The sequence below is a fragment of the Cervus elaphus genome, chromosome 2 (assembly GCF_910594005.1).
Source record: "Cervus elaphus chromosome 2, mCerEla1.1, whole genome shotgun sequence".
NCBI classification, from domain to species: domain Eukaryota; kingdom Metazoa; phylum Chordata; class Mammalia; order Artiodactyla; family Cervidae; genus Cervus; species Cervus elaphus.
Window position 1 is genome coordinate 7,344,736 of NC_057816.1, and position 12,879 is coordinate 7,357,614.

Consider the following 12,879-nt stretch of genomic DNA (forward strand, 5'->3'; position numbering starts at 1 on the left):
CCACAGTTCAAAAGCATCAATTCTTCAGCATTCAGCCTTCTTTATGATCCAACTCTCACATCCATAGCTGACTACTGAAAAAAACCAAACCAAAGACTAGACGAATCTTTTTCTGATCAGACATAAAACTGTGCTGAAAACCATGCTTCTCCAGAGCTGTTCCTCAGGGTTATCTGAGGATGTCTTCTGGGGTATATTCCTCAGTTTGGCTCAAATAAAACTCTTTTCAATTCTTATTATAGATTGTTGTTGATTATTTTTGTCGACAACACCAACACCTGGAAACCCCCTTGATGACCTCCCAAGCCTCCCAAATGATGTGAGACAAGAGATCCTCAAAATGCTTGTGCCTGGCCAGATCACCTTGCTGGCCGGGGCAGCTGAGACTGGAACTCAGTTTGAAGTGAAGTGAAGTGAAGTCGCTCAGTCATGTCTGACTCTTTGCAACCCCGTGGACTGTAGCTCACCAGGCTTCTCCATCCATGGGATTCTCCAGCCAAGAATACTGAAGTGGGTTCCCATTTCGTTCTCCAGGGGATCTTCCCGACCCAGGGATTGAACCCAGGTCTCCTGCATTGCGGGCAGACGCTTTAACCTCTGAGCCACCAGGGAAGCCCCTGGAACTCAGTTTAGAAGATGCCAAACCCTGAGCTTCTTTCACTCCGTGCACATGTCTCCCCTTGTGGGGCAGAGAGAGATGACAGAGTAGGAAAAAATCAAAGTACCAGACACAGAGAAAACACGACCGACGAGCAATCATCCGATTTATAAGGAGAGGCAACACAAATCTTTAAGTCGAAGTATAGTTCACCTCATGCAAAGAGTTGACTCATTGGAAAAGACCCTGATGCTGGGAGGGATCGGGGGCAGGAGGAGAAGGGGAGGACAGAGGATGAGATGGCTGGATGGCATCATTGACTCGATGGGCATGGGTTTGAGTAAACTTAGGGAGTTGGTGAAGGACGGGGAAGCCTGGCGTGCTGCAGTCCATGGGGTCACAAAGAGTGGGACAGGTCTTACCCACTGAACAACAACAGCATAGCTGACTCACAATGCTGTGTTAGTAGCTGGTGTATGGCCAAGTGGCAACACGTTTTTCAAGTGGCAACACAGTTTTAAATGATACAAAATAGCATTTTCAAAACAAAGCGTGTGTCTTTTTAACCTGCCTGCCAGTGCAGGAGAACTAAGAGCTGGTTGGATCCCTGGGTTGGGAAGATCCCCTGGAGGAGGAAATGGCAACCCACTCCAATATTCTTGCCTGGAAAACCCCATGGACAAAAAGGCTGGCGGGCTACAGTCCGTGGGGTCACAAAGAGTCAGACACAACTAAAGTGACTTAGCATGGCACAGCTCATAACAGAGCAAGAGGGTGACTGGAGTGACCATTCGTTTAGTGAACTGGCAGCAGGGGAAGTCGGTCTAAGGAAGCAGAGGGGAAGACAGCGATTCCGGTCCCTGGCCTGTTGGCTTGGGTTGTTGTCCACAGAGAAGTGGGTATAATAGCCTGGTCACCCCAGGCAGAGAGACACACCACCCTTTATACACCAAGTCCCCAGCTCTCCCCTGGGAAAGAGGCTCTGGGAGGAGGAGGCGAGGGAGGCTGTTTCTGACACATGCTGAGGAGTCCGTGGTAAACAACTCTTGGAGAAGGCAGCTTCCGGCCCTGGTGAGTCACTCCTTTCAGCTGGGCCTGGCTCCTGGTGGCCAGGCCCCACCTACCCCGGCTGGGGTGAGCAGCCTGCTCTGCAGGGCTGGGGGATGAGCAGGAGTTGGGCCGGGGTGGGGGGTGGCTCCTTAGATCCTTGTCCACTGAGGCAGCCCCGGAGGGACCCCCCCCAGCTCCCGAGCCCAGCTGCTGGGCCTGGTCACACCGCGAGGCCCTTGCTGGCTGTCAGGGGGCTCAGGCCACGGTGGGCCATCCTCCCTGCCCCATGAGATCTCACACTCTGCACATCTCTAGAGCTGGTTGGCTTCCCATCCTGGTCCCCTGAGGTCTTGGCACCCGGCCCTCACCCGGGGTTAAACATTAGTAGCAGATTATCAGTCCAGGGTCCGGGGAGGGTGGAATTACACTTTCACCAGCGTCTCCTCTGCTGGAGCCACCTGTGCCCACCCCTGCCAGACATGCCCGTGGAGGAGTTTGTGGCCGGCTGGATCTCCGGTGAGACACTTTCCTTCCCTCTGTCATATTGCAGGTCACTTTTCCTGGGGAAGGTGGGTGACCTGAGAGGAGCTGAATTCAAAGTCCCGGTGGCCTGGGAGTGCCCAGAACCAGCCATCCCTGGGCCTCCTGGGAGTTGCCTGAGGGGGTGAGGAGAGGAAGGTGCAGTAGGCGGGGGCTACTGCCGAGCCCCAGGCTGCCCCCCCCCAACCTGGACACCTGTCAGGGGTGGGGCCACGGTGAGTGCTCTCCCAGACTCACCTGCACCGCCAGCTCCATTCCCCAGGGCTCAGAAGGACAGTTCACCTTTGACATCACCCGCTGTCCTGCATTCTGCTTTGGACCTCTGTCCTACCTGGCAATGAGCTGTGAGCCCTGAGGCCAGCTGCACTGTCACCCTGGCCCAGCATCTGAGTGACATTCCTCTTTAAGAGAAAGAGACATCAGAACTCGCCTTCCAGGGTTGTGACCTCCCCAAAGCTCCAGGACCAGCTTCTGCTAAGTAGGGCAGGACCAGGAAGTGGGGAGATGCTGGGGGGGCTGGGCCCCCCTGGTGCCAGCAGGCATCCTCTCAAGGCCCCTGACTCTGCACTGCCAGGGCAGAGGGCTGGGAGGGAGGGGCTGGACCAAGGCCTTGCCCTCGACAGCAGCTGTGAGCCGAAGGGAGGCCAGAGCCCTGGAGTCCCCAAGTTAGACGAGTCAGCAGACTGCTTGGGTGTCAAGTCCAGACGGGTGAAGACCCTGTGTGTCTGGGGTTGGCTCCTCCACTCCGCGTGTGTATCCTCCAGGCAGGGCCAGGCTCGCTCTCTCTGCTCCCCACACCTTCCCTGCCCAGTGCCTGGCACGGAGGAAGGTGCCAGGGGGCAACTGGCATTTCTTTGGAGTCTGGCAGGTGGGCCCTGTCCCCCTTCCTCTGGCCTGAATCCCGCTCCCCTCTGGCACACCCTGGCTTCCTCAGCCCAGCCCGAGGGGCCTCACTCCTAGCACCTTATCATCCCCACAGGAGCTCTGGGCTTGGTCCTGGGACACCCCTTTGATACTGTGAAGGTGAGTCTAGGGGAGGCGCCAAGAAAGGAGAGATGTCAGCTGAAGCAGACATCAGGGAGAGAGCAGGGCCTGGCTTGTGGAGGTTCTCCCTGCCTCTTCCTCCCTGCTGGGGTCCCGCTCGAAGGGCCCGAGGGCCGGGCTGGCTGGACGCCCGGCCTGCCTGCCTGCTCTGTCCTCCCTGTCCAGGTGCGGCTGCAGACCCAGACCACATACCGGGGCATCGTCGACTGTATGGTCAAGACTTACCGCCATGAGTCGGTGGGTGGCCTGCGTTGGGGGGTTTGTGGGCAGGAGGCCTCTGGGGGGTCAGGGCCAGCTTCCTTCTCCCCCAGCAGGGCTCTGCCCCCTGGAAAAGAGAAACAAGACCCAAGTCTGGGGCCACCAGGAGTGGGCTGAGCAGTAGCTTCACGCCCCCAAAGTGGAGCTGAGGCCATACCCAGCCTTCGCTGGCCTCCACCTGCCTGTGGCCGGACTCAGGAGTGGTTTCCAGCCAGAGGAGGCCGTGCCAGGCCTGGAGGGGGCCAAGGGGAGGCTCCCAGAGCCCCCAGCCAGCTCACACCGTGTCTCTGCAGCTCCTGGGCTTCTTCAAAGGGATGAGTTTTCCCATCGCCAGCATATCTGTGGTCAACTCCGTCCTGTTTGGGGTCTACAGCAACGCCCTGCTGGCGCTGACAGCCACCTCCCACCAGGAACGGCGAGCCCAGCCACCCAGCTACACGCACGTCTTCATAGCCGGCTGCACCGGGGGGTTCCTGCAGGTGAGGGGGTGCACAGGTGTGCACACACACACACACACACACACACTTGCATAGTGATGATCAGTTCACTCCTTTCCCTCCAACCCGCCTCTGGTGACCCACAGCCGCAGATCCCCAGCCTTCTCAAGGGGAACATGAGGAGTGGTGGGGAAAGGCCTGCTTCTGGGACCTGGCCTGGCTGAGTGGCGGCCTTCTAGGCTGCAGGTCTGGAGGGGAGAGTCATGGAGAACAGAAGGGGCAAAGGGGAGAGAAAGCTGGGGTGAGGGGGGGACAGTGCCAAGAAGACAGCCGTTGGTGCCCACCTCGGGGGGGTCTGTTGCCATCTCTGATCCTCACCCGTGACCCATTCACAGATCTCGCTGGGAGAGGTCCAGGGTGTTAATTATTAAGTGACTAACCATTTGGTTCTGGTCTTTGTTCTCAGTGCTCGAGTACTGGGTTTTGAGGGGTGGAGTGGAGGGAACCCCAGCTAAAGGCGGGGCTGGGTGCAGAGGCTGGAGGGCGTGCACCCGGCTGTACCCCACCCCCCAGCTAGTACCCCAGGTCACCCTCTACTTGATACCTGCCCTGATGCTCTGTCCACTTCAGGGCAGAGAGCAAGGACAAAGAACAGAGTCAGGGGCTCACTGAGTGAATTAATAATTCATGAGACCCGAAAGGTCCTGGCTTTGCTTCTGCCCCTAGTGCGGGCTTCATGCCTGCATATTTCCCAAACTCTGAGACCTGCACCCCAAAAAACAGGAAAGAGAGTGAGCCCCCAGGTCAAGTGGCCTGATTTAGGTTCAGCTGGGCCCAGCTCCTCCATCCCCCCCTCCTCTCTGGTTCCTCAGAAAGCAGAACAGATGGCAGAACTGGGGACGGTCAGGTCACTGATGGGGACAGGGTCCAGGGACCATGTGAAGCTCCATTTACCACCAAGCCCAAGGCTCTGATTTCCACCTTAGAGCAGAAAATGTATATTTTGCATGGTGATGGGGAGGAAGACTCTGGTTAGCATAAAGCAAGGAATGACCACCTCTTGTGTATAAAAGTTGCGTTTGACTCAGCTAAGGCTGGTACAGTGTCTGATATCCCTCTGGCCCCTGTGGGCACAGGGTGGGGATGGCAGGGACCCGAGCCCACCCCTCCCTGCCACACTGCCTTTGGCCCAGCCATGTCTTCACCCCCAGGTGAAACCCTCAGCTCAGTACGGCCCTTGGGCTCTGCTGGGAGGGTGACATCACAGCACCTTCTCATAGGAAGGGACCCCAGCCCACTGCCCTTCCTGCGGGGGAGGAAGTAAGCCAGCTGCCACCCTCTAAAGGTCACCACCATAGCCAACCTGCAGCCTCCACCGGCTGCCATCAGCCATCTCCAGGGCTGAGGACTTTGTGTGCCTTCCACGAAAGAAAAACAAAAAACACCCAAGTCCAGAAATGATGTGCTAACCTCGGCTGGGACCTCAGTCCTCACCTGAACTTGCCCTGGTTGCATCCCTGATTCACACCTTGGCCCCTCCCTTCCCTCCAGCACCAATGTTACCCCAGATCTGTCTCATCCGCCTCAGCCATCGTGTTCGAGGACCCTCAGATCCCACCCTGTCACCCACCTTCTTGGGACGCTAGAGTCTGGGGCTTTGTGAGGTGCATTTCCCCACCCAGGGGCCTCTGAGAGGCGTCTGGCAGGGGGTGAGGCCGGAGGAGTCTTTGAAGTTGAGTCCCCAACACTATCGAGGTGACCTCTTTATCCGTGGGGAGGGGTCCATCCCCTGCTGTTTTGTGGGCACAGAGAGAATTCTCTTTTTGTTTTTTTGTGGGGCCCCAGCCATGACAATGAAACCACCAAGTCCTAAGCGCTGGCCCACTAGGGAACTCTTTAGTGCCATGGGTGTGTCAGCAAGTTTGGCCAAGGGGAGGGGCAGGGCTCCTTGCTGTCATGGGTCTGATGGTAAGGGAAGGGGCTATAGCCCACTCCCCACTGAGTGTGAGAGAGGCTGAGTGGTCACGGAAGCCCGCGAGGTCCTGCAGAAAGATGCTGCCCTGTCTGCTCGCTGCCTTCCTCCCGTTAAGATAACTCGGAGAGATTGTTCCTGTCCAAAGGTCCACCCAGGCCCTTCGTGCTTGCTTCCCTACAGGCCTACTGCTTGGCTCCTTTTGATCTCATCAAAGTCCGGCTACAAAACCAGACAGAGCCCAGGGCGAAGCCGGGGAGCCCCCCACCCCGGTACCGGGGCCCCATTCACTGTGCCGCCTCCATCTTCCAGGCCGAGGGGCCCCGGGGGCTGTTCCGGGGAGCCTGGGCCCTGACCCTGAGGGACACCCCCACCCTGGGAATCTATTTCGTCACCTATGAATGGCTGTGTCGCCAATTCACACCGGATGGCCAGAACCCCAGTAAGTGAAGTGGTGTCAGAGGGTGGGGGACAGAGAGGAGGGAGGAAAGGGGGCTGGCCTGGAGGATGGGGAGGGAGACTGTGGATAGGGGGATGTTTCATTCCTCGCCGAATACCTCCCCATTCCTGTCCCCCAGGCTCGGGCACAGTGCTGGTGGCAGGGGGCTTTGCCGGCATCATCTCCTGGGTCGCCGCCACCCCGTTAGACGTGATCAAGTCCCGGATGCAGATGGCGGGGCTGAAGCAGAGAGCCTACGGGGGGCTGCTGGACTGCATAGTGAGCAGTGCCCGGCAGGAAGGACTGGGGGTCTTCTTCCGGGGGCTCACCATCAACAGTGCCCGCGCCTTTCCGGTCAACGCCATCACCTTCCTTAGCTACGAGTACCTCCTCCTCTCCTGGGGGTGAGCCAGGCCGGGTGACTCTGGCAGCTCCCCGGCGGGACCACCGCCCACCTACCCAAACTGGAGGCCAAGCTGAGAGCACCGGCTTGTGGGTCTGATGCAGAGGGTGACTTTATCAAGTCACCTCCAGTGCTCAGATCAGACGGGGCTGGGGAGATGGCATGGGACCAGGAAGCCTGAGGTCCCTGGCGCGCCCCTCCCCTCCCCGCCAAGTCCAAGGCTGGCCCGGGCCTCTCAGCAGCACGTGCCCTGATTCCTTTGCTTCCTGAATCTGAGAAGTTAACTCAGAGCCAGCGGTGCTGGTGACATTCCGCTCCCCCCACATCCTGTGACTTTGCCCCTTTAAGAGCTGCTTGGTGCTAACCACCCTCCCTGGATTCGAGTGAGGAGATCCTCATTCAGTCCCCACCTCACTTCCCTTCAAACCTCTCTGTGCGGGACTTGAGGGTAGCCTTTATGCCTCCTCTAGTCCAGAATCCTTCAGTGACTCCGTCACCTTCAGGAAAAGGCCCCCACCCCATCCCCCGCCCCCCAACTTTCCTCTCCCTCCCTTCTCAGCAGCCCAGTCCTGCTTGAGGTCCCTGAACAAGGCGAACTCTCTCATGGCCTCCCACCTAGAAGGTTCCTTTCCTCTCGGCCAGCAGTGGGCAGTGCTTGCAGGCTGACTCCCCCATCCCAGGGCTGAGCCAGCTCCAACCTGGGCCACGTGCTGTCTCCTGAAGTCCTTCCTCAGCTCGCCTCCCCCTGCCCGGAACTGACCCTGAGGTTTCCAGACCTTTCTGCTCATCCCCATGCCTCGATCACAGCCTTGGCCTGTACTTAATCATGGTTGCGGGTTTGCTTCTCGGCTTCCCAATTAGACTGGGTGCTCTTTGAGGTCAAGGGTCATATTTCTGGTTGTTTCCCAGCACAGAGCCCCATGCTTGAAGGAGCCTGATAAATGCTTGTGAAATGAAGTGCACGCCCAACCTCCATCCGCGACTCCAACCACCACATCCCTGCCCCCCGCCCCCCACACCCTCTTACCGCTTCCACTGAGAGAGCCCCTCACCCGGCCCCTCTTGGGGTCTGCAGCGGAGCACTGTCTGCCTCTCCCACTCCCATCGAGGGCACTTGTTTTCTTCACCATCTCTATTGCTAAGGGGGAATTAAAAACTAGCTGAAAGGGTTCACTTAATTGGCAAATAAAGTGAGCAGACATCCTACTCTAGTCTGAGATCAACCAGGGCCCTCCCCCCTCCCCTACCCCGCCGCATGGTGACCTGAACGCCTGGGATTCCTGCCATTTACTGGGGCCCCGTATAAAGACAATCACAGTGTTATCACCACGGTTTACACAGGAGGTGGCCTTGGCTCAGAGTGTGTCACCCGTCCCAGGTCGCACGGCTGCTGCTTTACACAGCTCACCTGCACGAATCTGAGCCTCTGCCTCCAGAGCCTGGTTGCTCTGCTACCCTGCTCTGCCTGGGGCTTGTGACAGTCTCCCACGAGACACCTAAGCTCAGATTCACCCAGACTCACCAGACCACGACATCAGCCTTCCCGTGCGCTCTTCAGATCTCTTGTTTACGGGATCGTGTATCATAGGTGGCAGACGGTACCCTAAACATTCTGCCCTTCTTCCCTCCTCACCGCATGGCCGCTGAGCACGTGGCCACTGAGTGAGGCTCTGTTCACCTCGGTGGAGACTGCTGCTTGGCTTCTTGCTAGCGACATGTGACCAGAAGAAATGTGTGCAAATTGCCCATCGCTTGCTTCAGAGGAGTTTCCTCACTGTTGGCTGGAAATAGGGGCCACTGCCGAGGATATAGGAGGCTCCTGGAACCCAGGGACTCAGCGAGCACCGCTGACCAGCTGCCTGGGGTGCTGCATTCTGACATCTCTTTAGCCTTTACCCGAACTAACACAGTGGGTAAGGTCAGAGGTGATCCCAGCGTGGTCCATGGAGCAGCAGCAAGAGGACTTCCTAGAGGGGGTTAGAAAGGCAGAGTCCCAGGCCCCACCCTGAACTGATGGAATCAGAATTGCTGAGGCTGGGGCTTAGGAATCAGCATTGCACAAAACTCTCACGGTGATCTTTTGTGGTTGTTCAGTTGCTCAATTGTGTCTGACTCTCAGTTGTGTCCCATGAATTGCAGCACGTCAGGATTCCCAGTCCTTCATTATCTCCTGGAGTTTGCTCAAATTCATGTGCATTGAATTGGTGATGCCATTTAACTATCTCATCCTCTGTCGTCCCCTTCTCCTGCCTTCAACCTTTCCCAGCATCAGGGTCTTTTCCAATGAGTTGGTTCTTCACATCAGGTGGCCAAAGTATTGGAGCTTCAGCTTCAGCATCAGTCCTTCCAATGGATATCCAGAGTTTATTCCCTTTGGGATTGACTGGTTTGATCTCTCAAGAGTCTTCTCCAACAACACAGTTCAAAAGCATCAATTCTTTGACACTCAGCCTTTTTCTATTGTCCAGCTCTCATATCCATACATGATTAGTGGAAAAGCCATAGCTTCGGCTATAGGGACTTTTCCAGGCTAAAGTTTAAGAAATGGTGCTCTGGATGCTTCTTCTTCTTCTTCTTTTTTTTTTTGGATGCTTCTAAGGGAAGAAATGCATGACCTTTTCAAGCTGAGGAAGTTGTCATTCTGCTGACTTGAACTCCAGTTCCGGTGGCCTCCACTCTCACACGGAGTGAGGAAGCCCGTGCTCCTGGTCTGGAAAACAGGGTCTGTCCGAGGCAGCCAGTGCCCTTTCTGTGCCCCAGTTTCCTCTGAGATCCCCTCTAACTGGTCTGTCCTCAAGCCCAAGTGGCCAGTCCAAGATCTCCAGGATCGCTGCAGTGCCAGGGATTTTAAGCCACACACTGCAGCGTTGGGGAGCAGTCATCAGAACTTCTCAGGGGAGTCGGTGGCTGCTTCAGAGGGAGCAAAGAGTATGCAGTGAAAGAGGAGGTGGTTCTTAGAAACCGGGCAAGGAGGTCAGAGTGGTCCTCTGCAGTTTGTCATTTTTACCACCTCACCAGTTAGCAAGAGAAGAAAATCGAAAAATGCTTTTAGGGGACTTCTTTGGTGGTCCAGTGGTTTAGCTTCAGCACTTCCAAAGCAGGGGGTGCAAGTTTGATCCCTGGCTGGGGAACTAAGACCCCACATGCTGTGTGGTACAGCCACAAAATAAAAAATAAAACAGAATCACACAGCTTCAAAAAAATTAAAATAATAATGGTAAAATTTCCAAAATTCTTTTTTGACCTTTTTTTCTTTCAAGATTTTTTTTTATGTAGATCATTTTTTTAAAGTCTTTGTTGCATTTGTTACAATATCACTTCTGTTTATGTTTTGTTTTTTTGGCTGCGCTGTATCTTCCTTGCTGCAAGCAGGCTTCCTCTAGTGGTAGAGAGCGGGGGCTACTCTCCAGTTGCAGGGCACAGGCTTCTCATTGCAGTGGCTTCTCTTGCTGCGGAGCACAGGCTCAAAGCACTTCAGTAGTTGTGGCACAGAGCTCCTCATCTGTGGCTCACAGGCCCTAGGGCATGCAGGCTTCGGTCATTGTGACATGTAGACTCAGTCATTGTGGCTTGCAGGCTCTAGAGCACAGGCTTAGTTGCTCAGTGACATGTGAAATCTTCCCAGGCCAGGGATCAAACTCATGTCCTCTGCACTGTCAAGCAGATGCTTATCCACTGTGCCACCAGGGAAGTCCTGCAACTTTGTTTTAATTAGATCCTTTTGCGGGCTATAATTCTACCTGCAAGCTTGTCTTTACACTGCAGGGCACAGAGTTTCTGTTTCCTCTCTGTGTGAAGGGGCGGGAGCGCCCTTCCTCTGTGCTCCTTATTAGAACCAGAGAGAGTGGCAGGCCCCCGTCTGGCCGGCCATGCAGTCCCAAGCCTGAGTCGCTTCCACTGGCCTATGGCAAGGGCTTCCAGCTGGCCCGGAGAACAGCACTGCGGTGAGGTGAGGGTTAAGCGTGGTGTGATTAGAAAGAAAACAACTCACTCCTCTTGGAAAGGAGGGTGGAAAGACAAACAAAGATCAGGCAGGAAATGACTGAATATATTTTAAAAAGCCAGATGTTTTTACATCAGCAGGGGCTCAGAATAGCCTGTTAAACTCCTTAAGGAATTAACACAAGTTGTTTGAGCATCACTAGGCTTCCCTTGTGGCTCAGTTGGTCAAGAATCCACCTGCAAGGCAGGAGACCTGGGTTCGATCCCCAGAATACTTCAGTATTCTGGCCTGGAGAATTCCATGGACTGTATAGTCCATGGGCTCGCAAAGAGTCGGACAAGACTGAGCAACTTTCACTTTCACGCATCATTATTTGAGACTTATTCGGAGATGAGTCCCTGAAAACTAGGAAATAGTAAACAAACCTGCTTTGAGGTTGAACATGGGGGTGGTGTTTGAGGGTCACAAGTAAAGGGTTTACAACTTGGGTAAACATGTTAAACAGTGTCTCATTGGATTTGGGTCATCAAATGTCATCCTTAATTTTTAAGGTCATTATTGAATTTGTTACAATAGTGCTTCTATTTTATGTTTTGGTTTTTGGCCCTGAGGCTTGTGGGGTCTTAGGTCCCTGACCAGGGATTGAACCTGTTCCTCCTGCACTGGAAGGTGAGGTCTTAACCACTGGACCATCAGGGAAGTCCCCTGTCATATTTGTTCTTGCAGCATCAATCACAGTAGGAGAAATGGAGGAGATTAATTTCTGGGTATAGAGACTCGAGGGCTACACATGCAGGTAAAGGGGGACAAGGCAGCACCCTGGGATGATTCTGGTTAAATCACTTTTGCCAGACTCCCTGGGCCAAGAGGAGTCACACTTAATTGGCGTCTCTGGCCTGAGTGCTGTCCTGAGCTCCCAGCCCACATGGCCAACTAACTGTCTCTGGTTGCAGATCCGTGAGCATCCCACACGTGCCCAGAGTTTCCGGAGGCCAGAAAAGCAGCTCTCCTTCTCCTCTGCTCCCACTTCAAAGGGGTCCCCAACCCCTGTGAATCCTGCTTCTAAACTTGGGACTTATTCTCCCTTTTCTGATTTTACTAACACACCTCAAGTCCTGTCTGAAATCAGGACAAATAACTTTTCAAATGCGAATCTGATCAGGTCCCTCTACTGCTCTTGCCCCTCCATGGCTTCCCATTGCTCGGAGGAATCGAGGCAGTCCCCTTCCACAGCCTGTAAAGCACTCGGACATTCATCTTCTCTTGGTTCCCTCCCATCACAGGACATTTGCGTCGCGAACGCTGTTCTCACTGTCTGTGTGCCTCTGGCTCTCAGTTCAGCATCACTTCCCTAGTGAAACTGTCCTCAGCTCCTCTTTCTAGGTCAGTGTCCTTTGGTTTAGGCCAATGATTCAGAATCACCTGGCGGGCTTGTTAAAATACAGATTGTTGGGTCCCCCTCAGAGTTTCCAATTCAGTGAGTTTGGAGAGGGTCTGAGAATTTGCTTTGCACTCTATTCCTGAATGCTGCTGGTTTCAGCCACAGTTTGAGAACCACTGGCTTGTACTTTCATGTTCTCTCCCCTTTCTCAGTCTGTAATCACATACTTTCATTTGCGTGACCCTGGTGGTTCAGATGGTAAAAAATCCATCTGCAGTGCAGGAGACCCAGGTTCAATTCCTGGTTCGGGAAGATCCCCTGGAGACAGGAATGGCTATCTGCTCCAGTATTCTTGCCTGGAGAATCCCATGGACGGAAGAACCTAGTAATCTATAGTCCATGGGGTTGCAAAGAGTCGGACCTGACAGAGTAACTAACACTTTCTGTTTGGTTATAATCGTCTCTTCTCTAAACTACAAGCTCCATGAGGCAGAGACCTTGACTCTTTTGCTCATTAAAACACTAGTGGGCTTACAGAAGCTCAATATATAATTGTTGAATGAACAAATGAATGAATGAATGAAAACTGGTCTTCCCCACTTCCCCCTGGCAGGCTGGTACTCTAAATTTACACAGAGCGCTCCTACTATAAGGCATTAGATTTCAACCATGATGACAAAATATGATTGTAAAACCATCGCTAACTTGGCAAGAAGTGAGGGAACTTCCCAAAGACCCCTTCAAAACAAGGAAGTGAGTATGTGCTGGAACTGTGCTGCCCTTGAGGCAAACGGTGGCACTGAGAACTTGAAGA

At 54.5% G+C, this 12,879-nt stretch overlaps 1 protein-coding gene across 10 annotated transcripts; it reads left to right on the forward strand.

The window, feature by feature from the left end:
• The first annotated feature begins 1,407 nt into the window (after nt 1-1,407).
• On the forward strand, nt 1,408-7,941 carry SLC25A45 (solute carrier family 25 member 45). 10 transcript variants are annotated; one of them, XM_043927111.1, is made up of 7 exons: nt 1,408-1,669; nt 2,199-2,403; nt 3,168-3,211; nt 3,398-3,469; nt 3,784-3,969; nt 6,083-6,341; nt 6,478-7,941. In XM_043927111.1, the coding sequence occupies exons 4-7, from the start codon at nt 3,443-3,445 to the stop codon at nt 6,744-6,746; spliced, it is 741 nt and encodes a 246-aa protein (XP_043783046.1). In that variant the 5' UTR covers nt 1,408-1,669; nt 2,199-2,403; nt 3,168-3,211; nt 3,398-3,442; the 3' UTR covers nt 6,747-7,941. The 10 variants fall into 10 exon arrangements, with proteins under 10 accessions (XP_043783046.1, XP_043783048.1, XP_043783050.1 ...); XM_043927113.1 differs by lacking the exon at nt 3,168-3,211; XM_043927104.1 differs by lacking the exons at nt 1,408-1,669; nt 2,199-2,403 and adding an exon at nt 1,699-2,164.
• Nucleotides 7,942-12,879: the final 4,938 nt, after the last annotated feature.